Source organism: Camelus bactrianus, chromosome 11, assembly GCF_048773025.1.
Source record: "Camelus bactrianus isolate YW-2024 breed Bactrian camel chromosome 11, ASM4877302v1, whole genome shotgun sequence".
NCBI classification, from domain to species: domain Eukaryota; kingdom Metazoa; phylum Chordata; class Mammalia; order Artiodactyla; family Camelidae; genus Camelus; species Camelus bactrianus.
Window position 1 is genome coordinate 39,310,617 of NC_133549.1, and position 26,815 is coordinate 39,337,431.

A 26,815-nucleotide genomic window follows, 5' to 3' on the forward strand; every position below is an offset into this window, starting at 1 on the left:
TGGAAAATGCCAGTTGACTCTAGACCCTCTGCCAACAGGCCCCACTGGGGCCAATGAGCCCAGAGTGGAGCCCCTGCCCCACAGACAGGCGGGGCCAGGCCCAGGTCAGCCCAGTCCGAGTCTCAGGCCAAGGCGCAGGCCACTGGCACTGCCCTTGACCAGCTCCGGATTATGTGTCTTCCAGTGCCTTCCATCTGTCACTTAGCCCTCTGGGCCCAGGACAAAATTCATTTCCTTTTAAGAGAGTCCATGATTTGTTTTTCTCATGTTTCCTTCTCTGCCTTTTTCTTTTTTAATTAGAAACTACTCTCTCAAAAAAAAAAAAAAGAAAGAAAGAAAGAAATTACTCTCTCAAAGTCCAGATCCTGGAAGGGGTAAGTCACCTGGTCCCCAGTCCTGGCCAGGGCTTCCCACTCACTCCTGCCTCCACCCTCCTTCCTCCCTGGGCCTCTCCCAGTTCCTCGGTGCCCACTAACCCAGCAGATGGAGGCTGCCCCACCTTCTAATGCCCTGTCTGCACACAGGGGAGTGTGGAGGGACTCCCCAAGGTCAGCCCACGCTCTTCTGGCACCAGCCAGTTCGGACAGGAACCCCAGCTCCTGGGGCCCAGTGATGACAAAACAAGGCCCTGGGAAGGCTTCCTCTTCTGGGTCTGGTGCCACATCGGCCATGTTACTCCCAAGTCCACAGCACTCGAGCCAGGCAGATGAGGGGACAGGAGTAAGGGCAAGCAGGAGCCACCCAGCCCTCCTCCCTCCCACCCCTTCACCTGTCTGCCTGTTCACCTGTCTGAGGTCTGTCTGACCATGGACATGAACCCCAGGGGTCAGAAGTTCACTGACCTTTCCGGTAGAGTACACGCTTTGAGAACCCAGGGCAGGCAATGTGGGGGTGTCACTTGCACCCCTGTGCACTTAGGCACAAGCTGACACAGGTACACACCCACAGACACCTCCAACGCATATTCATGAGCACACACACACTCATGCACACACGCATGTGCCCACACATCTCTCCACGGCTCCATCACGGAACACAGCGCTGACCTCCATGGCCAGTATCCCAGGACTCACAAACAGGTCCCCTCAGCTGTCTAACTGGTTTGCCTCAGTTCTAGGAGAGGGGAGTATGAACACCGGGACCTCACATCCCAACTGGGGGCTGGTCAGCGCTCTGGGGAGGTAAGAGGACAAGGAGACTTTGTGGGGAGACTCAGCTGCCTGACCTCCTGCTGGCTGCCAGGGAAAGACCCCTCTTTCTGCTTTTCCAAGCCCTGCCTTGCCTTCCCTCACCCTAGTGCCTGTCACCCAAAGGTACCCTCTCCCACAGCCTCAGAGCCCACCAAGGCGTGAAGGAGCGGGGTGGGGAGTTCGTGGCCATGCCCTCAGCCCCAGTGGTCTTCGCACCCAGCCTCCCCAGGTGGTCCCTAGGCTGGAGATGGGCAGACCCTCGGGTATCAGCTGGGGCCTTACCGTGGAGGGTGCTCCGGGTGATCTGTCCCCCCATCACCGGCAGCGGGTAGCACAGCCACCTCCGTTTGGCCGGCTGGCCTCGTCACCGAGCCGCCCTGGCGGCCAGCTCCCCTCCTCCTGCCCCCCCTCCTCCTCCGTGGCCAGCAGCAGCCGGCATGGCAGGGCCGAGCCCACCCCTCCCGCGCCCCCACGCACTCCCTCCCGCACACCCCGCAAAGCCAGCCACACACACACACACACGTACACACACCCCTCTGGCCCTGCTCACAGCGCCTCCCAGCTCCCACCCACTCCTGGAGCCTCCCCCACCTCCCCGTGCTGCTGGTACAGGCGATGGGATCTGTCATGTTTATTTACATAAGGAGGAGGAGACTGGAGGCTTCCTGAAATAGCAGAGCTCCAGAAAGAGCTGGAGATGCCCCAGCCGGAGCAGAAACACACACATGCATACACACACACACACCACGTGTACACATACACTCATACACACACGCGTGCATGCACATGCACGCACACTTGCACATTCCCCGTCACACACCTCACAGACACACACGCACACAACCTCACCATTCGCCAGTCACTCACGTGCCATTATGCACCCACTACATGCAGACCTCGGGGGAGGTGACGGGACACCATGGTGAGCAAGACAGACATTGTCCCTTCCCTCAAAGGGCTTACAATCTGGCTAGTGCAGCTTAATGACAAAGAGCTGACATCACTCCGATCTTCCAGGGTCTTTTGCAAGTGCTTTATGAGGATTAACTCCTTTGGGCCTCACAGGCTGAATGATGAGGTCAGTATATTGTTATTATCAGTAGGTACCATTGTTGTTATCTTACAGATGAGAAAACTGAGACAAAGAGGTTACCTACCTGGAAGGTGGCGGGCTGGGATGCAAACCCAGGCAATCTGGTACTGGACTCCACACTTTACTGCCACACCAAACCATCCTTTTAATCACAGACATACAAAACACACACCAATATATACAGACCACACTACCATCTACACCACATCAACATGGGCTCATCAGCACTTAAAAGCGTGCACCATTGTGCACACTTAGCCACCTTCTGCCCACCAGTACACACACCTATACCTACACACCTCGCAATGTACACACACACTCCCAAAGACTCGCTACATCTCTGGAGAAATCTTAAGGTGAAGAACCTGGCATCCCACACTCGGGTGAGAGGGAAAGGTGCAGACAGAGGGCAGAGGGCAGTGGGAGGGCAGGGCCCTCTAGCCCCAGGCAAGCACATTGGTATCCCAAGGCATCATCAAAAGAGCGGCCACCATGCACTGAGTGTTCTGTGTGCAGCAGGCACTGCGCGGACTCTCTGACTTTTATTCCGAGTGGCAGGGGCTTCTGTTAGGTTCTTTTTACAGAAAAGAAAGTGGAGGCTGACATGCTCAGGTTACCCAGCAGGTCAGAGGCAGAGCCAGGACTCAAGCAGGGACAATCTCCCAGACATCACTCATCAGAGGCTCTCTCAGGACAGGTGCCTCTCCCAGGATAACAAGACAGCTCCCTCCTCCCAGACCCTGGCTCAGCCCCCAGCTCCTGGCCCCAGGGCCAGGGATCCGGGTTCCCAGGGAAGGATCTGGGTGGGGAGGGAAGGTCAGTGGGTAGAGGGGTGGGGGCTGGGGAAGGAGCCTTGGGAAAGGTGAGGGCTGCCCCATAGCAGATGGAACTCAGAGACCTGGACACTGAGGGGCTGTGCTGGGCCCTGTGCTCTCAATCAGGACCCTGTTGCTGCAGTCGTCTGCAGTGGGTCTAGGGGAGGGGAGGAGAGGGTGGCAGGGTGGAGATGGGGGAGGGGCGGGGATGGGAGGGGTGGAGATGAGGGGGGCATCCGGCCTGACCTTATGTCACCAGCCAGAGAGCTAGGTAGGCCCAGGGTGGGAAAGCCCACAAGCCCATGGTGCTACACCTCCCCTGGACCAGAGGCCTGCCTGAGACTTCTCCCTGGGAGAAGCTGTGACACCCGATTCCACACAAGGTCACTCCTTCCTACAGGTACATGCTTACTCGTGGCTGTGCACGGCCACAAGTACATGCACACCCTTGCTCCATGGCACATGTACCCAGTTCCTCCAGGAAAGGGAGGCTAAGTCAAAATCTGACCAAGAGAAAATAACCCAAACACCTTTTGTGGGGTAAATAATCACAGAAATAGCAAACACCAGGCCTTACTGTGTGCCAGGCAGTTCTAAGCAGATTACACATATTAACTTGTTCAATCCTCACAGCAATCCTAAGAGATCAGATACATTCTTATGTCCATTTTACAGATGAGGAAACTGAGGCAAAGAGGCTGCTCTGGAGGCTGTTCCTTCAGCAGCAGAGTCAGCCCCCCTCAACCTGCCTGTCTTTAGATGCACCAGCTAGGTGCCTCCCCACCAAATGCCCCCGGTTAGCCAGCCTCATCTTCCCACCTACCCCCAGCACTGGGAACACCTCTTCTGGGAAGGCCTCCTAGGGCCCCAGGTGCACACTGAGTCCCCATTTTTGAAGCTTGTCTCTCTTCTGAGCACGAGCTATGCCTCTCCTAACTCCCTGTCTTACTCTACTCTATACAGAGGCAGCCATGAACTGGCTGTGGCCCCATCTGCTTGCCCCGGCTTCTTGGCTGCATCTCAGCAATTCAACATGGCCAACATTTACTGAGCACCTACTATGTGCCAGACACTAAGCTATGCACTGGGGATGCCACAGTGATCAATAATAGACAGGCCCTGGCTCTTGTGGGCTTACAGTCCAGAGGGAAACATATATCTATCAAGTAGTGGAGTAAGAAATAATCACAATCCTAGAAAAGTGTTCTGAAATAAAGGAACAAGGTTCTGGGGGGCTGGGGCAGGCTTTCCTGAAAACCTACAGTGAAGGATAAGCAGGCATGTCCCTGCATTGCAGAGGTAGGTTAGGGAGTGCTCCAAGGAGTGAGTATAATATGTGCAAAGGCCCTGTGGCTGGAGGGAGCCCAGCCCATTCAAGAAGCAAAGTTGGTATGGCTGGAGCAGGGACAGCAGGAAGAGCCTGGGGGAATTTTCTGATGACAAGCCAAGGGGGGCTGGGGATACACCAGAAGGGCCTTGAAGAGCAGGGTGAAGAATATAGTCTTTTTCCTGAGAGCAGTAGGAGACCCCTGACAGGTTTCATCAGGGAGGCAACGAGACCAGGCCCACATTGCTAAAAGGTCACTCCACCATCTGGTGTGTGGAACGTATGGGAGGAGGCAGAGGTGCGGGATAGTTCGGGGGGAACAGTGACATCTATGGGGTTGGGCCTGTCCCTGATTCTCCCTCGCTCCTCAGGCCTAGCATCGTGCCCACCCAGAGCTGGCTCTCAGAAAACCTCTCACCCATAGAACTGAATTTGTGTAATTCTCTGGAGACAGACTCGGGGGAAGGGACCAAGCAGGGATGGGAGGGGTAGGGGCAGGTGAGTCCTTCATGTGGGCGGCAGTCCTCTCTCTGGCCCCTTAAGTGAGACTGGGGAAGGGAACAGGGACATGGACTGGGCGGCCCCTGGGCCTTCATGGCACCAGTGTCTGAGGAGTTTTCCAGCAGACTTTCCTGGGTCCCGTTTCCTACAAATCCACTTCCCCAATTTAAACAGGAAGTGGCAACGCCCTGTGTCTGAGGGTTCCCCCTCATTTCCCCAGGGCAACATCCAGGCCTTTACAGATGACGTGGCAGCCAGTGCTGCACCCCTTCTCTATTTTATTCTTTGGGGCATCACGTAAAATTTTATTTGACCAAAGGATTTTGTAACTAAAAGGGTAACACTGACCTCCACCATTCATTCATCCACCCAACATTCATTGAGTGCTGTGACCCACTTGTGAGCAAGACCCAATTTCTGCCTTCAGAAGCCAAGCAGGAGCCATGCTGTGATCAAGGGATGAGGTTCCCTTGGCTCTGCCTGAGTGTTGTTTGCAAGGCTTTGTTCTGTAGCCAGAGAGGCTGTGTAAAGGGGAATCAACAAGCAAATCTACAGAAGCAACTACTGAACACCTACTGTGTGCCAGGCACTGCATTTCACATACACAACCACACAGAACCCCTATAACACCCCTGCAGGGTTATAGTTATATAGCCCATCTTGCAGGCTATAACACTGAGGCTCAGAGAGGTTACACTGAATGCAAGACAAGCCAGAGTTCAAACTCAGATCTGCCCAACATCAAAATTCATGCTCTATCCAGAAAAGGTCAAAGGATTGGGGGTCTTCTTACTTGGGGAAAAGAAGACAAGGGGACAGTGAACCTTCTCCTTAAGGAATCAGAGGGATTCCAAGGTAGAGGCAGAGCCTAGGAATTTTCCAGTATATAAAGGGTGGCATCCCAGGAATGGCACACAAATGAAGGCAGGGGAGACTGTGGGTTTCCCATCCGCTAACAGGAAACCCCAACCAGGGAATCTTAGAGAAAGTAGACCGTCCATGACCTGGGAGAGGGCTATAAAACCCCAAAGCACACAGGCAGAAGGCAGAGCTGGGTGTGCCTTTGGGGAGCAACTTAGAAATCCTACCTGGGCTTCAGAAGGAACTCCTCCCTTTCTGGCTAGCCTCTGGCTGCATCTGCCCTCTGACCCCATCCAGAACCTCCATCTCCTTGGCTCTCTGAACCCATTTAGCTTCTGCGATCCTCCCCTGACCAAGGCCCTCCTCCTCTCTCTGCCATCTGTCTCCTGACTCCCTTCCACCTGCTCCTCCTCCCTCTTGGGCACCATCTTGGTCTCCATGGTGAGCTCCCCACCTCAACCCTCTCCTCACCACATCCTTTCTCATCCACATCTCCCAAGGCCCAGCACCCACTTAGAACTTAAGTCTAGGGCAGATCCAGGAACTGCAGAATAAAACTGGAACAAGTTCCCTGGACAACAGAAGCCATGGAAATCACAGGCTCCAAGATCTCTGAGGGGGAGGAACCTCAAGAGAGTGCTGGGTCCAGCCACCGCCTTCAGGTGTAACACAGGAGGCCCGACAAGTCGTAGACTCTCCCATGGTCACACAGCGGGTACAGGATAGGGAGGATCTGAACTCAGGTTTAATGCCTCCTGGTGTTTTACACAGCACACTGGTCAGGGCACCGGGAGACAAGACAGGACCAGGAGAGGGAGTAACCTTCTCTGTCTGAGGTGGGCAGAGGGGACTGGTATCCGGAGAAGTCCGTAAAGAGAGGTCAGGGATGGGAGACATCCCTGATGGGAGGAGCTGGGAGGCCACTCTTGGTTGCTATAGTGTATTTATTTTTTAATCAAAAACAAGGGATAATTTTATTAAGCTGATGAGTCACCTGGCATTTGGGGCTTAAGGCCGAACTGCCAGGGCCATCCTCCCTGCCGTATCAGACTGAGCCTGGTGCTGGAGAATGGGGGTGGGGCAGCAGGGACCCCCCCCCCCTCAACCAAAGCTTCCTCCCCTGCCCAGAACCAGGATGAGAGAGGAGGATGCTGCCTCGAGTCCAGGAGAGCGAGAACACGTGGAGTTGAGGGCAAAGACGCAGAGACAGACAGCCTGAGCTGTGGCTGCAGGAAAACTGGAGCCAGGGAGCCCACAGGGCGTCCTCAGGGGCTGGGACAGGTGCCCCAGCAGTGACAGCTGCCAGCCGCCCAGGATGATGGGAACACAACAGGTGCAGAGGCGGGGGCGGAGACCGAAAGGGAATCTGAGAAAACAGCCTAGAGTTGGGCGGCCCTCCCAGGCCCCAGGCCCAGCGCCAAGCGGCCCTTTCTCAGACCCTCCGAGACTCAAAACATAACCCCTCTGGCTCCCCAGGTCTGAGCCTCAGGGCCACTGCGGCCAGCCTGGACTAGACAGAGGGGTTACCTTCCATGCCAGGCAGGAAGGACAAAACAAGGAAGCGTCCCAGCTTCCCAGGACAGAGTGTGCCAGACGGAACCCACACCCACAGAGCCCCTGGCTGGAAGCAAACATTTGCCTGTGATAAGATCTCTGTCCCCGGCCAGAAAGGGTAGGTGATGTGCCACCCCACCTGTGTGGAGGTTGGGAGCTCTGGTCTGGAGGTCAGACAGGCAAGCTCTACTGCCACGTGACTGTGCAAGCTACAGAGATTTTCTGAGGCCCAGTGCTTGGCTCGACAAGTAATAGTAACCACTGCTGTCAATGTTGTTGTTCAGAGACTCAGAGAACTCAGGAATCCAGGTTGAATCTGGAAGGGCTAAGATCTCAACCCCAGCCTCAGAGAGGAGTGACTTAGGATGCAGAATACAGGTACATCACTGAGTATCTAGTTACACCCAGGAGAAGAAAGGGAGGACCCACCTCCACAGGTAATGACCTTCACCATCATCATCATGTACCATTTACCCAGCACCACTCCCCCAGCCCCAGCCACCATTCGAAGCTTTACATGTGTTATTGCACGCATGCCCTTCATGCAAATGCCATCACAGAGTGCTAGGTAACAGTGGGTTCTTCTAAGCAGAATAAACATCGGCCCTTGTCACCTGGTTAGTGCTCTATTTCTGTTCAGGGATAGAATAAATTTTAAACTTGAAGCCAGCCCTTGTCACAGTGATCACAAGTGATAAATTACCAGGGTCTGAATTCATAAAATTTGCTCCCTAAATTATAACCTTGCTGAGGAAGGTGGGGAAGGGCAGACAATGAGACACTGAAGGGGGAGGTGAGGCAGAGAGACAGGGAGACCCAAGGTGACGTGGGAGACAGTACACGTGCACTGGAGCAAGACAAGAGCCTCATCCATCGGAGGAGATATGTAAACACACTCGACTGATCCTGCGGGATTACGAGGAAAGCTGGCAGCTGAGAGCAGGAGGTTAAATCCCTCCTCCGCAGGCAGAGACCACCCTCCCCCACCCCATCCCTCTCTCTCTCCCTCCCCTACTCCCCCCGCCCCCCATCCCCTGCCTGCCACACACACCCCAGGCCCCAGGGCTCAGCCAGGACTCCCAGTGTTGCCCATCTTTCTGGTCCCAGCCCCCAAACAGCTGAAGCCACCTCCAGGCTCAGAGCCCCACACTCTCCCTGGCCTCCTTCAGCCTACCCTCCTGGTGAAGTCTGAGGAGTCCACTTCCTCGGGCTCTCTCAGGCTTCCTGCCCCTCCCAGATCCGACCTACTGAGGGATGGCAGTGCCCAGGACCAGCTGACTTGGCCCCACCTCTGCTCCTGTGCCTTGACCCTGCCTCCTGACCACCGCTGGGACCTCTCACTCCAACACTCGGGCTTAGCCATTGGGCATCAGGGGGCATGAGGGAATGATGGTGCAGGACCCTACAGGGGCCAGGCTCTGGGGCTGGGACACTCCCAGAAGGGTCACTAGCAGCCAGACCCCAAGAGTCTGACAACACCAAACACTAGTCACTGCCACCACTTACAGCATGTCTGTACTAGGTGCTTCAGAGGTGATGGTTAAGAGCAGGCTCTGGACCCAGGTTCAAATCCCTGATCTAACACCTACTTGGCACTCGTTTTCTCAATTGAAAATGGGGATGACACTAATGGTGCCTACCTCACAGGGTTACTAAGGTATGAAGTGAATTCCTACATGTAGTGTGCTCAGAACAGAGTGGATGCATAGGAAGTGCCCTGGCCATGGAAGTACTGTTGGTGAGACACAGACCTGAAGTCCATACAAAGGCCCTATTATGACCCCACCATACAGATGAGAAACATGACACAGAGTAGGAAAGGGGAGAGTTGGGATCTGACCTCAGGTCAGTTGGTCTCTGGAGCCTGCACTCAAGCACTGCATGGTGTGCACCTCCCAGGAGAGTGGGCAATGGATACTGGCCAAGTGAATGGTCATGGGTACAGCCTTGGTGAGGACTAGGCTGGTAATCACATGGGGCCCAGGCCAGATCAGGGTGCAGGGGTGAGGCTGGTACCCAAGAAGCCATTCAGCTCTCAGCAGAGCAGAGAGGCTGAGCTATGAGTCCCAGGGGCTGCCTGAGGGCAGGTGGGCTCTGAAGTCCTGGAATCCCCAGCCCAAGAGAGAGGCCCCTGCCCAGAGCTGCTCTGCCAGGGGGCTTTTGCCCCTCAGAGCTCCTTAGTCCCACTGGGCCTGGCTGCCTCCCCTCCTCACTGTGCTCTCTGACCTGGCTCCCTGTTACACCATCAGTGGGAGACCGAGGAGCTCCTCCTCCTGCAAAAATTAGGCAGAAACTACAACAAATAAGTATCCAGATCAATTAAGAAAATTACATCTGCTGCTGTCATCTTGAAACACCAGCTCTGGGCCCAAAGAAGGAGAGGGCAGCACTGAGAGCTGGGCACCTAGATGGGGAAATGGAGGCTCGGGAGAGTGGAATACTGTGTCCAGGTCACACATCTAATACGCAGCTAAGCTGGGATTTGGACGCACATCTACCAGATATCAGGGTATAAGCGCTGGCCTCTCTGCCATGTGGCCTCTTGGAATAACAACCCAGCTCTTAAAAGCTACAGAAGACTTTCACCAAAATCTTACTGGATTTGCAAAAGCTTCCTATTAGGTACCACAGGACAGGTGCTCATCCTCTTCGACAGATTGGAAAAACAGAGGCTCGGGGAGATAGAAATGAATTGCAGAAGCTATAAAGTGCCAGAGCCAGGTCCAGAACCCTGATCTCAGACTCAGGAGTCCAGGGTCCTGGGCTTTGTCTACCACGCAAAAGTCCCCTGAGGAAGGACGTCTTCAATTAAATAAACACAGCATCGCTTAGAGGGGCCCAGGGTTGGAGCAGGCACAAATGTAAAACTTGCTGATCCTGATGTCAGCTAGCTCCTGTTTGCCCATAGTCATTGTCCTGCCCCTCCTGGGTCACTGCACCACCCACAGACCTCACCCCAGCTGGGCTCTGGGCCCACTCCCATGCTGGGGGTGAACAGGGGCTCTGTAGTTCCGGGGACCAGAGATTTACACTATGTGTCCAAAAGGGAAGGAAATGGAGATTAACGCAGATTAATGCCCGCATAGTCTTGAGACACAAACCTGAAAATGCTCTGTAAAGAGAAAGGGGGCAGCAGGTGAGCAGGGGGCTCAGACTGGCTGTGAAACAGGGGCTTCTGTTCTCACAGAGCCAAAGTGAGTGGCAGACCTGAGGTTCAGGCACTGAACTATGGCAGCTCGGCGCCTACCACCCAGGGGGCGTGGCCTGGAACACAGGGGACTTTGGCCACGCTAGCTGCAGAGCCGAGGGAAGGATGCCCAGGCACAAAGACATCTGTGAATACTGAGGTCTATTCAGGGCCTGTCAAGAGAGGCCGGTGGCTTTCATGCCCTTTGGGCCCACAAAGGGACTCTATTACCTGCCAACACACCTCCAGCCCTAGAACCTCACCCCAACCCCAGACAACCTCACATGGCAACATTAAACAGGTGACCTTGTCCCTAAAGGCACAGGGATGACCATAAGCACGTGGCTGGCTCAGTGCCGGCCGCCCCTTCCATCTGGAGCCAAAGCTCAGCTGTGGCTGCTAGAAGGCGGTTGTCGGGGCTGCGGTCTTCCTGCCTAAAGGACAGCCCAAGAAGGGCAGCCACCACAGGGTGAATGCAATGACAAAAAATCCATCTTCCTCCCTACAGCTGCCCCATCTCCCAGTTTGCACCTTCATCCATTGCTCTACCTTCCTTTCCACTCTTTCCAGTTACATACTTCAGGCTCCCCCTTCAAGGTGCTACACCCTCCCTCCAGCTGCTGGAGCCTGGCGTCAGACCATCCACCAGCGACTCCAGCAATACTCAGGGTGGATTCTCCAGCATCCAAGTTTAGACGACAAAGCCTCCCTTGGGTTCCAGGACTCCTGCAGCCTATGGTAAGCCTTGACCAAGGCTTAGGAAGGTCTGCAGAAGCCTGTTTGGGTTTTCCCCCAATCCCAAGGACCTATATTCCATGCACTTGAATCACACGTGTCCCAGAACACAGCTGCATCACACACATCTGTGGCTCTTGGAACGCTGCTCCTCTACCTGGAATGCCCCTCACCACTCTGGTCACTCAGAAACTCCTGCCTCACCTGCATCTGTTAGCTCAGAGGGGTCTTCCTCTGAGGTCATCCCAAAGCCTAGGGGCAGAGTAGGCCTCCCGTCTCCAAGGCATGACCAGCGCTTTGGGTAGCCCCAGCCCTTCAGTGAGGTCAAGGGCTCCCTTCCCATACTAGGAGAAACCTCAGTGTAGACTGGTGTCTTTTTAGTTCTGAATCCCCAGCACCTAACATGTGGGCACTGGGTATGTTCAATGTATGTCTTAGGAAGGAAGCAAGAAAAAGAGAGGAACTAAGAGGAAAGGAAGAGAGGCCAGGGCTAATGGTGAGTGGTCTTTACTAGGCCCCATCTGACCCTTCCCCAGGCCTCAGCCCTGAGGTCACCCTCCCGGCCACCATGCCCCAGATGGACCCAGTGGTACCTGAAGGTAACAGACTGCCTGACCCATGACCTCACAGCCCCCCCAGGTGGCCCTCCTTGTTCCCTCAGTACTATTGGCAGCATGACCGGTGTTCACTTAGGGAGAAACAGCCAAAAGCCAAGCAGCCAGGCGTGACCCGGAACACTGCCGAGCCACAGCCTTATCTGACCATCTTCCCTGGAGGCAGCAGGAGAGCATCCACCAGCCCCTAACCGCCCACTGCAGGACTACAAGGAGAAGACGCTGTAAACCACGCACCTGGCTCCTTCCCAGCCACTCTCAGATTCAGGCGGCAGGAGATGAGCCCCTCCAGCTCATTTGCATAAACCATTTATAGCAGCACATTCAAACCCACACCATCTGAAAGAAAAAAAGCCCGCTGCAATTGCCTGCGGCTTCCCGGTCTGCCATTTTCCCTTCTCTTTTGTTTTCTACTCTAATGGCAGGAAGTTGTGCTCAGGAGAAATCTCAACCCTGGCTGCTCTTGGCAGCAGAAGAGATGAATTTTCCCTTCAAATTAAAGGAGAGCGAGGAGCAAACATCCCTCAGGTGTCGGTGACTTACAGTTCACAAAGTCTGCGAGCATCCATGAGCTCATTCAGTCTTCCCAGTGACTGCAGAAAGTGGCTCTTGCTGGCCCCCATTTTATAGATGAGGAAACTAAGGCTCAAACAAGTTGATGTGCCCAAGCCACACAAAACTAGTAAGTGACTGGAACGGACATTGTGGCTGCCTCTCCAGCATCTACTCTTCTCCAGGATGACAGAGATTTTCTACCCTGGCTACACATAACATAACCTAAGGAGGTTATAAAACCACCGCTGCCCAGTTCCCCACTCCAGACCAATAAATACAGAAACTCTGAGGGTGGGACCCAGCAGGGGTGTTTCTAAAAGCTCTCCAGGTGGTTCTAATGTGAAGCCAGGGCTGCAATCCGCTGGTATAAACCAATCACAACGGTTCCGTTCCGCCTGCCAGTGACTGGGTCAAGTGTGGTCATGTGACCCTTGTAGCCAATGAAGTATGCTGGGAAATCTGTGACACCCCTCTGATAAAGGTCTGCTTGTTCCGCAGAAAGAAGCACAAGAGAGGTCGTTCTCCCTCTAGACGTTGCTGTGTCTGGCTGGTTTTGATTCCTGGGGCAGCTGTGGTGGTGTCGCTACCAGCCCAGAAGGAAGCCGAGCCATGGATGGCAGAGCAGATGGAAAGCACCTCATCTTCGAGCCCTGACTCCGCCAACCCCGAAATCCACCCAGCCCTGGTCTTCCTGTGAGCTGAGATGGCACAGCTCCTCATAGTTTAAGCCAGTCCAGGTCTGCATTTGTCACCTGCAACCACAGCCCTGAGACAGCAGCAGTCACCTACCCCCGACCTGGACATCCTCTCTTAGATCTTCCACCACCAGAAGCCTAAGTGACTGAGGGTCCCAGCTCTTGAGCTCTGAAATCCATCCCAGAGTTTGCTCCAAGGCTGTGCTTCCCATAGCGGCTCCCAGCCAATGACTGAGCGGGTCAGGGAAAGTAAGGCAGGCCCTCTCCTGGGGGACATGGGATTCCTCTGACCAGTGACTCTGGCTCAGGCTTGATGATTACCCAGGGCCCTTGCTGAACTTCCCTTAGAAGTGCACTGCTGCCTAAAACACTTCCACCAAACTTCCTTCCGTACCTCCCTCCTTCACGCAGGCCCATTTGCACTGAGGTCTGATGGCTCATCCAGCCTCTCCGCCCATCCTCTTTATTTGTCCTCACACAGGTGTCTCCTCTGATCGTTTTTAAAGTTGTTTTTGCAACCTCCCTTGATGACTGCTTAATTCCTGGCCCACCTAACAAATGCCCTTCACCACTTCATGCCTGGACCACCATGAGAGCCTCCTAAGTGGCCTACCCATCTCCACCCCCTCCCCAATCCTTCCTACACAAACCATGCTACTCCCCCACTCAAGAACCTTCCATCATTTCTCACTTCTTACACCATCAGGTTTAATTTCCTCTCCCTTTCTTTACACACAACAGCTGACTCAGACCTGCCCCACCAGCCAATCCTGGCAGAAGACAGAAATCCATCTCTGTTGTTTCACCTGGAGGGCTGCCCCATGAGGGAGCAATGCTGGCTATTTGCAGGGCAGAAATGATTGACATGGCCCATACCCAGTGAACAACGAAGCCGCACTAGACCTGCATACAAACTCCACCCATTTCTACAGATGTTCCTCAATAGCAAAGCCTCCTTTAGACTCGCTCTCTCATTTACCCCTCCCTCAGTAGAATATTTAACAAGAGAAATACATTTTACGCACAAACAGTCCTCCACCATCAAGAAGCAAATCCTCTCAAAGATTATGACAATAATGAAAATGATTATTATTCACAATAATAGCAATGAGAAGAGGAGGATGATAAAGGTGAAGACGGTTGTGATGATGAAGAAAACAGTAGTAGTGATAAAGTATGAATAGCAGGGAATAAAAAGTATTCTAACAGTATGATCTCAGTAGAACTGACTTCCCTTTGACCCACTGCCATATTAACTAAATTCCTTTAGAAATTAGATTTGGTTGCTAGTAACAAAAACCAGAGATAATATAGATTTTTAAACACATAAGATGTTTCCTCTCACATAGAAGTCTGTACACATGCAGTCTAAGGCAAGTGCGGCAGCTGTGCAGTCATCAGGGACCAGGCTTCTTTTATCTTTCTACCCCACCATTCCACGTGACACTCGTGGTCCAAGTTAGCGGCTGAAGCTTCAGCCACCTTGTCCACAGTCTGAGCAGAAAGCAGGAGGAACACAGAAAACCAAAATCAAAGGACCTACACCAGCTACCATATGCCCCTCTTTAAAGGAACTTTACTCGAAGTCTGCCCAACAATTCTAATTTATATTTCACTGACCAGAGTGTAGCCACATGGCAAAAACAAGCTGCAAGGGAAGCTAGAATACGTAGTCTTTTAATTGGACACATTGCCGCCCCAAATAAAAACAGGGTCCTTAGCCATAATGATGAGCTCCATTCCCTCTGGGACCCATTATGACTGATGCCCACAGCATATGGACTCTTCAAAACTGGTGGGGCCTTCCCTGGTGTCTCTGTGCCCCTGCTGCTCCCTCCTGCTGAACTGTATGCTCAATGCAAGAAGTTGTGTTGTCCCTGAACTTGTTTATGACAAGTTGGTATGCCAGAAAACTATGCAATTTACTTAAATATTACACAAAATGTATCAAAAGGCTCTGTTAAGAGAATGAAATTATAAGCCACAGGGAGAAAATTAGTACAAAATACATATATAATATAGTATCTAGAATATGTAAAGAAGTCTCAAAACTCAAAAATAAGAAGACAACCCAACAAAAAATAATAGGCAATGAGAAAGAAGGAAATCCTGTTGTTTGTAACAAGTTGGAAGACCCTTAACCCATTATGCTAAGTAAAGTAAGTCAGACAAAGAAAGACAAATACAGTATGATCTCTCTTAAATGTGGAATCTAAAATAGTCAAACTCAGAGAAACAGAGAATAGAGCAGTGTTTACCACGGGTCAGGGGTGGGAGAAATGGGGAGATGTTAGTCAAAGTGTAACTTTACTTAAACTTCCAGTTATAAGATTAACAAGTTTGGGGATCTAATATACAGCATGGTGATTGTAGCTAAAAATACTGTTATATACTTGAATGTTGCTAAGAGAGCAGATCTTAGATGTTCTAACCACAAAGAAGAAATGGCACCTATGTTGACATCACAAAAACAAAATGGTAACTGTATGTTGGGATGGAGGTGGTAGCTAATGCTATGGTGGCAATCATTTTTCAATTCCTAAATGTATCAAATCAACACATTGAGTATGTTAAATCTACACAACGTTATGTCTCAATTATATTTCAGTTAAGCTGGAAAAAAATAATGGACAAAAATTTCAACCGACTCTTCACCAAGGTAGATACACAGATGGCAAATAAGCACATGAAAAAAAGTGTTCAATATTATGTCATTAGGGAAATGCAAATTAAAACCATGGTAAGATACCACTGTATGCCTATTAGAATGGCCAAAACTAAAATGACTGAACATACAAGTGTTGGTGAGAATGTGGAGAAATTAGAACTCTCATTCTCTGCTGGTGAAAATATAAATGGTACAACCATTTTAGAAAACAGTTTGGCAGTTTCTTTTAAGTTAAACATACACCTAACATATGATCCATTTATTCTACTTCTAGGTATTTACCCAAGAGAATAGGAAATACATGTCCACAAATAGACTTGTACACAAATGTTCTTATTAACAACTTTATTTGGAATTGCATAAAGTTGAAAACAACCCAAGTGCCCACCAACAAGTGAACAGATAAACAAATTGTACATCCATACCGTGGAATACCACTGAGCAATAAAGAGGAATGAACTATTAATACACACCACAACATGAATGAATCTCAAAGTAAGTACACTGAGTGGGAGAAGCCAGAGGAAAAGTGAGTACATTCTATATAATTCTATTTACATACAACTCTCAAAATTTGGCAGGCATTTCTCTATTGGTGAAGTGGCCTGGGCAGGGTTCAGAGCTCAAGGTCATTTAGTCCTCAGATTGTGTTCCCAAATCTCTGCCAGATGCCAGGTTCACCCAGCATTTGAGTAGCTTCCTGCAGGAGGAAAAGGTGCCAATAGTCCAGTCCCTCTCACTGTCAATTTCTCACTGGGATGTAGTAAATTGACTTCTGATTTGACTCATGAGTGTTTGTGGACTTAATTAGCTAAGCCAGGAGCCCCCAGTCCTATCAACTCAGGCAAGACAACTTGGAGATGGAAGTCTGGGGCCAGCTCAACCAAGAGCCAGATGCTGGGCAGGGGAGTACCCACCTGGGACTGACCCATTCATGTGGCCAGCTGCATGTCCTGACCCATTGCTCACCATCTTCAAACTACTAGTAATAAACAAGAAACGCCTATTCTTTACTGAGTTCTTACTGTGCACCAGGTCCTTAGCCACATAACCTATGGTTATGACTTCATCTAATTCACACGACAGCCCTGAGAGGTGGGAACCAGCATGCCTACTAACCAATAAAGAAATTGAGGCTTAGAAGATCAAGAGATTTGCCCAAGGTCAAGACCAAAGAGTCAAGGTTTGAACCCAGATTTGACCGACCCCCAGACAAGTGTTTCACAATGAGTGCTCCATGGATCCTTCACACCAGTATTGCCTGATATTCCTGTTTTAAGAAGCAGATCCCAGGAACCCACCCACAGATTTACTAAACCAGATTAACTGGAAGGGGCCCCTGGAACATGCATTTCTTTTCAAGCTTCCAGTCAATTGGCAGGCCTATTAAGGTCTGAGAACCACAGCACTATGCCGCATCATGGCCTCTAAACCCTACTGCCTGGCCTCCCTTGGCCTCTCTGGCCCTGTGCCTTTTCTAGGCTCACCCATACTCCTCCCATTGCAGCCATAACCTCCCTCCTGAACTCCAAGCTCACACATGGAGCAGCTGACTCAACATCCCCCCCACAAATGCCTCAAGCTTCTTCTGACACATCCCCAAATTCAACCATCTTCTCCTCCAACCCTCCTCTCCTGCCTGGCATCCAGTGGAATCACCATCCTCCCCATCATCCAAAAACCTGGGCACCATCTCAGATTCTTCCCTCTTCCTTACCCACCCCCTCATTAATGTACCAGTCCTGCTAAGCACACCTCCTAAATGTGTCTCAAATGTGTCCCTTCCCCTCTTTCACCAAAACCGCATTCAGGCCATGGAATCCTTCCCCCAGAAAGCTACACTCCCATCGTAACTGGTCTCCTGCTCTCCCCTTGTCCCTATCCAGAAAGTGAATCTAAAACCTTCAGTGGCTCCCACTGCCCAGAGATGCCCTGGGCCTGTGTGGACATTGGTCCGTACATCATCTCCTTTTACTTTTAATGCCGAGTTTAATGTTTCCCTAGGTGACAGTTTACTCTTGGCAATGAGATGATCTCTTGTAAGTGAGTGCCTCACTCACCACACAGAGGCAGATGTTCAGTGTATCTTTACAAACAGCCTTGGATACGAGTACTAGCATTACCGCTGAGAGAGTGGTGAATGGAGTGTTCATAGTAAACAGGGCAAGGTCTCCAGCCCTCGGTTCCCCAGCACCTGGGGCTTCTGCTTAGGATTTCTCAGGCCTGCACTTGATAACATCTCTCTTTCCTCTCCCAGCCTCAGCAACTCCTGCACTGATCAGTCACAGCTTCCCATGTCCCAGCTGTGTGTTCTCTGTGAGATTAAGTGAATAAATGAGAAGCTCTTTTTAAAGGATGTTAAATGGGAGGCCTCCTCCAGAAAGAATATCTAAACACGCACTTGCTGGTTTTGGAGTAGGGGCCTGGGATCAAGCAAAGAAAGCAGAGCCACAGAGTACACGGCCTGGGTACACGGTGCAGGCCGGAGGTCATTGGCCACTCCCCACTCTGGTTCCTGGGCACTTGGGTTCAGACATTTTGGACACACAAGTTCATGTCATCCTGTAAAGATCCTCACTGCTCCCTCTAGAGCCCTGGATTTTGAAGCCTCTGTCTGTGATTAGTGACCCAGCTAATAAGTGTCAGAGTCAAGACTGGAATCCAAGTTCTGCCTCTAAAGATCATGTTCTTATAGAGAGATCATGAAGAGGCTGCACCCCTCTTAAAAGAAGGGGGACCCGGGCACAGGGAGGGACAGTAACCTGCCCAGTGAGCTGGCTCGCATAGCCCACCACAGGCAATAAGTGCTCCCTGACCCCCGTTCATCCAAGGCCCACCCTGGCAGATCCGCACAAGAAGGCCAAGTCTCCAGGAAAGGTGGGAGCCCAAAGTCACAGCAATAGCAGCAGAATCGAGACCAGAACCCAGCTCTCCTGGACCCCTCAGCCACCCCTCCCTTTCCCCTCACCATCCCCTTCCTTTCTTCCTCTGTTTCCCCTCTTCCCAGGTCCTCTTCCCTCGGCTCACTGTCCAGGCCTCTGTGCTTAGCTGCTTCCCCCAAAGACTTGGGAGATTCCCAGCCTGCAGGCTACTTCCAGATGCATCAGCCCCGGCCCCACCCCGCAGCCCCACCCGCACCAGCTCCTAGGCCCAAGGCACCCTGGCACATCTGAGAGATCTGAGAGCCAGGGATCCAGGAACCCTGCCTTCTAGACCTCCCTCTGCTTCGCTGTGCCCGGTGACTCTGGGCAGGTCCCCTCTCCTCTCTGAGCCTCAGTTTCTCCCCTGTACAGGGCAGGATTGGACAATATCTCAAAAACTCTCTCCATCCCTGAGGCACTGGGTGTGGCTGGCGTCCTAGGGCCAATCTCTGTGTCACAGACACCTTGGTGACCTTTGGAGGGGCTGCTCAAGCCACACCCTGGGGAGGGGGCACAGTGGGGCCTCCCCAAAACCCCCACTGCCTCCCAGTGAAAAACAATGGATTTCATTCCAAATAAGGGAACATACAGCAAAGTTCTCAGCTACGGCCCAGTTCCGGCTGGTTTATGTTAGCTGGACAAGACTAAACAGACCTTCACAGTCCCAGTATTAAGCACTAAAAATGAAAAAATGACTGTTTGTCTCTGGATCATGGGGTAAGGGAGAGGTCGGTGCTCCCCTAAGGCCCCTTGAGAGGCTCAGCAGACCTGGGGGTGGTGCCGTACTTGTGGAGATGGGGGTATTTGAGGAGGGGCACTGATGAGGGGAGAAGGGTTTCAATAGGCAGCCATGGGGGGCAGGCACTGAGGCAGGGCTCCGAGGGGCCTGGGGCCTGGGGTACAGGGGGCAAGTGGCCCTCTGTGTCTGCAGAGGTGAGACTGTGGAGAGGACCAGACAATGAGAACGTGGAGAGAGGGAGAGAGAAAGAGACATGCAGGGAACAAGTGGCATGGCCAGCAACCAGAAGACCCTCGAAGACACATCCTTACCCCCACCTCACCTAATGACAGGGCGGTGGGGGGGGCAGGGGAAGGGACTCCACCACTTCCTGGATAATACAGCACCTGCTCCCAGCTGCCCCACCTGCCTCCTGCAGTGTGGACACCACAAACCTGAGATAAGAATTTAATTATTTACAAAACAGAGAAGCCTGAAGCAGGACTGCCTTCCTGTTTTCCCACGAAGACTCCCTCCAGACACACCTGCCTTTTACTCCAACTCTGCAGGGCCTGCCCCTCCATCCCTCCATTAACGGGGCCATCTCCTTTTACAGAGTGCTTTGTCACTGTGGTCTGACAACCCCAAGTGGTGGCATCACAGTTCTCATCTTAGAACTAGCACTCGGGGAGTGACATGTCCTGCCCAAGGACTTTCGTCTGTGGATGGCAAAGCTAGGAGCAGTGGTACCCACAGCTTCTGAATTCATCTTTAGCCTGATAGTCAAGGCCCCCTGCACCCACAGGCCACGCTGTCGTTGGCCAGTCTTGCCTTACTGCCCACACGCAGGCAGCTCCGTCTTCTCCATGGGCTCCTTGCCCACCACCCAAGAGGGAGCCTATCTCTATCCAAACTTCCCCACCATTCTTCAAGGCAAATCCCTCCTGGAAAGTCTCCCTGACCCACTCAGTCTAACTGACCACCCTCCTCTCCTGCGACCTACCTTGGCCCCAGTGCTCAGCACCACAAGCGCTATGAGGGCAGGGGCCGTGGCTGTCCCCAGAGGCTGGCACAAGGCCTGGCACCTGGGAGGCACCCGAAGAACATCTGTGCCATCAGGCAATGAATGAATGAACCAATGGTTCCATATTGCTCTCACCTTCTCTTGTCTTGACCCAGAGCCTCCTATGTAGGAAATGTCATTTCAACAAAGAAAAGAAAGTGGGCTGTAGCAACCTGGAAGGGCCTGCAGAAGAAGAGTTTGAATTCCCTAGAATCAGCCCATTCTTACATTCATTTTGAAATATTTGTCAAGTGCCTACTGTGTGTGCCAGGCACTGGGGGTAGCGATACAACGGTAAGCAGACCAGACAGTAAAAGTTACTGACAAGTAAACAGGCCCTGACAGCGGGTATGGCCAGTGCTATGGGGGGGGGGGGGGGGGGGAGACAGGCCAGCAGTGGGAGGGGACACAGAGGCCCTCTAACCTAGCCAGGGTGGCCAGGGAAGGCTTCCTGGTAGAAGTGAGGTCTAAACTGGGACCTGGTTATTAAGCCTAATGATGACAATAACTAGTATTTATTGTGCATTTATTACTAGTCAAGCATTAACTCCAATAAAGAACTGGGATGTGGAGAAATTAAGCATGTGACTCCAGGTGGCTCAGGCTGCAAAGACGAAGTTTGACTCCAGAGCCCAAGCCCCAACCACCCTCCCCACCTCCTCCTCCCTCCTCACATCTGAGGCATGACTGACTGGCCCAGGTCCCACTGGATGCCCTTGGGAAACTGCAGAGGCCTGCTGAACTGCACCATAGTTCAATGTCTGGGTTGGGTTTCCACAGTCCAGAGGGACCCCCCAGGCCTCTCAGCCTTCCACGTGTCTTGGTCAGGCCCAGAGAGCAGGGCTCGAGAGTCCCTGCAGACCCAGACAGAGCCACCCCTACATCCCCAGGACAGATCTGGTGGTGAAGAAAACTGCCCCATCTTCTCAGGTTTTCTGAGTTCCCTGGGCCAGAGGGAAGGGGCTCCTTCCTAAAGGAGAAGTTCTTCTGAAACACTGGAGAAATCGCCACCAAGCTAGAAACGCCCTGCGTGGCCTCACCCTCGCAGCTCTGCACCGTTCACTGCCAGCCCCGATTTGGACAGAAGAGAGGAGGACCTCTGAGACCAGAAAGCCCACCTACAACAGGGGTGGGTGGCGGCTTGGAGGTCATGAGGCAGAGAGGATGCAACAACCCCTCTGCATCCCAGCTACTCCACACGGCGCAAGGGAGGGAGCTAGGCCCCTTCATACCACAGTTACATCAGGTCTTGACCCACCGCCTGGGCTACATGAGAGCTGGCCTACTAGGGAGGGAAGCGTTGGCCCAGCCCAGGCTGGCTCCTGCCTGCCAGAGCCACGTACTAAGCCCCAGGGACCCAGATTTAACATATCCTACTCCATGTCTGCTCCCTCTCCCCAGAGGCCCCTCAGCACAAGTTAAGATCTGACTGGCACTAATTGGACCAAACTGGCAGTGCCCAAGGCAGCTTGAGTGCTGTCATCATGGATTTGACTCACTGAGCAATGGCTGCCAGTACCTATGGAGACCACCATTAGTGTCATTTTGGGAGGATCAAGCAAGCTTGGATGGTGCTCTGTGAGTCAACACCACTTTCTGGCCAAGCTTTCAGCCAGAGGCCTCAAGCTTACAAATGATTTATTCTTGGTCTCACATCCAGGCAAGGGCTCGAATCCAGCCTCCTGATCATCAGCTCATGAGTCCATTGGTCTATTCCTCTGCTGGTGGTCCTAGAAAGTCTTCTCTGAAGGCAAAATTGGTTCCAGCTCTTCACTTTCTTCCAGGACACAAGATCTCCCATCTGATAATCAAACCCCAAACACGAGAATAGAATAGAGAGTCCCTAAATGGACTCTTGGTCCCAAGACTCAAAGCTCAACTGCAATCATGAATCCTGGACCCTGAAGGGAAAACTCCCTTCCAGGAATGGAACCCTCACCCCAGTATGGAACTCAGACCCCAAAACAGACACCTCGATATCAAGCCAGAATCTTGCCTGTAGAAATGGCACCTTCACCCCAAAACAGAACCTTGCATCCTGAGAATGAAACTTCAGCACCAGACAATAAACCCCCACTTTCAGAACAAGCCTTGAATCTTGGGAAATCCTCTTCTCAAAGCTGATCCAGACTCTTCTTATATTTTATTTCTTTAACACAATCTCAACTTGAGGATCAGATAAGAAAACCCAAACTTCCTAAAACAATTTTCTTCACATTTTGCAGTAGAGGAATCAGAAGAACCTCATGCAACCAGAGCCCCAGTTTCCAGGAAGGCTGCACTCTGATGCAGAAACTCCATATAAGTGGCATGCTGATCACTCACAGCCTTTTCCCACCATTTCCTCCATCCTCTTAGCTCCATGTCAGGGTCTGGGTGTCTGACTGGTCTCCTCAGCCCCAGAGGATCTGCCAGCCCGAGCCAAGGAGAGGGAAAATCCTCTTTGCACCTCTCAGGCAGGGCTAAGCTCTCTCTGCCCTGAAAAGAGGGGGCTTCCTTATTTATTATTGGTCTGTTCAGATTTTCTGTTTCTTCATGATTCAACTTGATAGGTTGTATATTTCCAGAAATTTACCCATTTCTTCTAGGCTATGCAACTTGTTGGCCTATAACTGTTCATGGTAATCTCTTATGATCCTTTGTATTTATATTGTATCAGTTGCAACATCTATTCTTTCATCAATGATTTTATCTATTTGAGTCTTCTCTCTTTTCTTCTTAGTTTAGCTATAGGTTTGTCAATTTTGTATATCTTTTAAAAAGAACCAACTCTTTGTTTTGCTGGTCTTTCTATTGTCATTCTAGTCTCTGTTTCATTTATTTCTACTCTGATCTTTGCTATTTCCTTCCTTCTACTAACTTGGGACTTAGTTTGTTCTTCTTAGCTCCTTGAGATGTAAAATTAGGTTGTTTATTTGAGATTGTTCTTTTTCCCTTTTTGTTGTTGTTTTTTTTTTTTTAGTTGAAGTATAATCAGTTACAATATGTCCATTTCTGGTGTACAGCATAATGTCCCGGTCATGCATATATATACATATATTCATTTTCATACTCTTTTTCATTAAAGGCTATTACAAGATATTGAATATAGTTTCCTGTGCTATACCTTTTTTCTTAATGTAAGCATTTATCACTATAAACTTCTCTCTTAGAACAGCTTTTGCTGCATCCAGTAACATCTCAATTTTTTAAGATTTAAAAAATTTCCTTTTTGATTTCTTTTTTGTCCCATCAGTGTTCTTCCATCTCCACATTTTTCCTCCTGTGATTGATTTCTAGTTTCATACCACTGGGGTCAGAAAAGATATTTGACGTGATTTCATTCGTCCTCAATATGTTAAGACTTGTTTTGTAGCTAACACGATCTATCCTGGAGAATGTTCCATGTGTGCTTGAGAAGAATATGTATTTTGTGGAATGTTCTGTATATGTCTGTTAGGTTCCTTGGGTATAAAATGTAGTTTGAGTCTAATATTTCCATATTGATTTTCTGTCTGAATGATCTATTCATTGTTAAAAGTGAAGAACCTAAGTCCTCTACTATTATGGTATTGCTGTCTATTCTTCCCTTCAGATCTGTTAATATTTGCTTTATATATTTATGTGCCCTGATGTTGGGTAAACATATATTTACTATAGTTATTTCCATTGATAAATTGATCCATTTATCATTATATAATATATATCAATATATAATGACCTTCTTTGTCTCTTATTACAGTTTTTTACTTAGAGTCTGTATTGTCTGATATAAGTATAACTACTGCTGCTCACTTTGGGTTTCCATTTGCCTGAAATATATTTTTCTATTCATTCACTTTCAGCTTATGTGTGTCCTTAAAGCTGAAGTCAGTCTCTGATAGTTGGGTAGTTTGTTGGTTTTTTATTTTTTATCCATTCAGCCACTCTATGTCTTATGATTGGAGAATTTAGACTATTTATATTTAAAGTAATTATGGATGGGTAAGGACTCACTGTTGCCATTTGGTTATTGTTTTCTGAGTATTTTGTAGATCCTTTGTTCCTTTCTTCCTCTCTTACTGTTTTCCTTCGTGATTTGATTTTCTGTAGTGGTATACTTTGATTTTTCTCTTTCTCTTTTGTATATTTACTATTGGTTTTTGTTTTGTGGTTACCATGAGGTTTGCATAAAACATCTTAGAGTTATAACAGTCTATTTTAAGCTAACAACTTAACTTTGTTCACATACAAAAGCTCAACAATTTTTTTACTCCCTTACAACATTTTATGTTTTTGATGTAACAATTCACATCTTTTTAATATTGTATATCCACTAACCAATTATTGTAGTTACAACTATTCTTAGTTCTTTTGTCTTTTAACCTTTATACTAGAGTTACAAATTATTTACATACCACCATTACAATATTAGATATCCTGAATTGGACCATATATTTACATTTACCAGGGAATTTTATACTTTTATAAGTTTTCATATTATTAGCTAGGATCCTTTCTTTTCAGCTGGAAGAACTCCTTTATCATTTCTTGTGAGGCAGGTTTAGTGGTTGTGAACTCCTTCAGCTTTTGTTTTTCTGAGAATGTCCATATCTCTCCAATTATGAAAGGCAGCTTTGCCAGGCAAAGTATTCCTAAATCTCCCACCAAAGAAAAGTCCAGGACAAGATGGCTTCACTGGTGAATTCTACCAAACATTTAAAGAAAAATTAATACCAATCATTCTCAAACTCTTCCCAAAAATGAAGAGGAGAGAATTTTATGAGACCAGCATTACTCTGATACCAAGGCCAGACAAGACACTACAAGAAAAGAAAATTACAGGCCAATATTCCTGGAGAACACAGATGCAGAAATCCTCAACAAAATAGTAGCAAACCAAACTTAAAAGTACATTAAAAGGATCATACATCATGATCAAGTGAGATTTATCGATAAAAGTGATATACCCATATTAACAAAATGAAGGGTAAAAATCATCATAAAAATCATAATCATCTCAATAGACACCTTAAAATATTTGACAGAATTAATTGTGCTTTCATGATAAATACTCTCAACAAATTAGGTATAGATGGAATGTACCTCAACATAATAAAGGCCATATATGACAAGACCACAGCTAACATCAGACTAGTGGTGATCAGGAACAAGACAAGAATGCCCTCTCTTGCCATTTCTATTCAACATAGTATTGGAAGTCCTAGCCAGAGCAATTAGGCAAGAAAAAGAAATAAAAGGCATCCAAATAGGAGAGGAAGAAGTAAAACTGTCTCTGCTTGCAGATGACACAATTTTATATGAAGAAAATAAATTCAGTAAAGTTGTAGGATACAAAATCAATATATAAAAATCAGTTGCGTTTCTATACACTAAAAACAAACTATGTGAAAAATAAATTAAGAAATCAAACCCATTTACAATACCATAAAAAATAAAATATTCAAGGGTAAATTTAACCAAATCTTTTGACCTGTACAGTGAAAACTATAAACCACTGATGAAAGAAATTGAAGAATATACAAACAAATGTAAAGATATCATGGATGGAAAGAATTAATATTGTTAAAATGTCCATACTACCCAAAGCAATCTACAGATTCAATACAATTCCTATGAAAATTCCAGTGGCATTTTTCATTTTTCTCTTTCATAAGAGAAAAAAAAACTCAAAGTTTGTATGGACCACAAAAGACCATGACTAGCTAAAGCAATCTTGAGCTAGAAGAGTAAAGCAAAAGGCATCACACTTCCTGATTTCAAACTATACTACAAAGATACAGTAATCAAAAGAGTATGGTATTGGCATAAAAAAAGACATACAGATCAATGGACTAGAATAGATAGTACAGAAATAAACACACACATAAATGGTCAACTATCAACAAAGGTACCAAAAATATACAATGGGGAAAGAACAGTCTTCAATAAATGTTGTTAGGAAAACTGGATATCCACATGCAAAAGAATTAAACTGGACCCTTATCTCACACCATACACAAAAATCAACTCAAAATGAATTAAAGAGCTAAACGTAAAACCTGAAGCCATAAAACTCCTAGAAGAAAGCATAAGGAAAAAACTCCTTGACATTGATCTTGGCATGATTTTTTGAACTTGACACTCAAAGCAGAGGCAACAAAAGAAAAAAATAAATGAGACTACATCAAACTAAAAAGGTTTTGCCCAGCAAAGGAAACAATCAACAAAATGAAATGGCACCCTATGAAAATGGGAGAAAACATCTGCAAACTATATCTCTGATCAGGGGTTAACATCCAAAATATACAAGGGATTCTTAAAACTCAATAGCAAAAAGTAATAATAACAACTCAATTA

The 26,815-nt window shown here is 49.3% G+C and overlaps 1 protein-coding gene and 1 long non-coding RNA gene across 6 annotated transcripts in view; one reads left to right on the forward strand and one right to left on the reverse strand.

Annotated features, from left to right (window-relative positions):
• NEURL1 (neuralized E3 ubiquitin protein ligase 1) overlaps positions 1 to 26,815 on the reverse strand; it is a 70,467-nt gene that overhangs the window by 31,337 nt on the left and 12,315 nt on the right. For 2 of the 4 annotated variants that reach the window (XM_074373691.1, XM_074373690.1), the window contains exon 1: positions 1,473 to 1,625. The exons of 1 other annotated variant lie outside the window; for it this stretch is intronic. Coding sequence is in view for 1 of the 3 variants with exons in the window: in XM_074373688.1 (XP_074229789.1) it covers positions 1,473 to 1,506 (34 nt within the window). In the remaining 2 variants the exon portion in view is untranslated. Of the gene's footprint in view, positions 1 to 1,472; positions 1,662 to 26,815 lie in introns of those variants that run through there. One more of the 4 variants, XM_074373688.1, reaches the window with a different exon arrangement.
• LOC141579095 (uncharacterized) lies at positions 14 to 14,341 on the forward strand. Of its 2 annotated transcripts, XR_012510144.1 has the most exons (3): positions 14 to 374; positions 11,099 to 11,266; positions 12,931 to 14,341. It is a non-coding gene; the product is annotated as an uncharacterized LOC141579095 (long non-coding RNA). The 2 variants fall into 2 exon arrangements; XR_012510143.1 differs by lacking the exon at positions 11,099 to 11,266.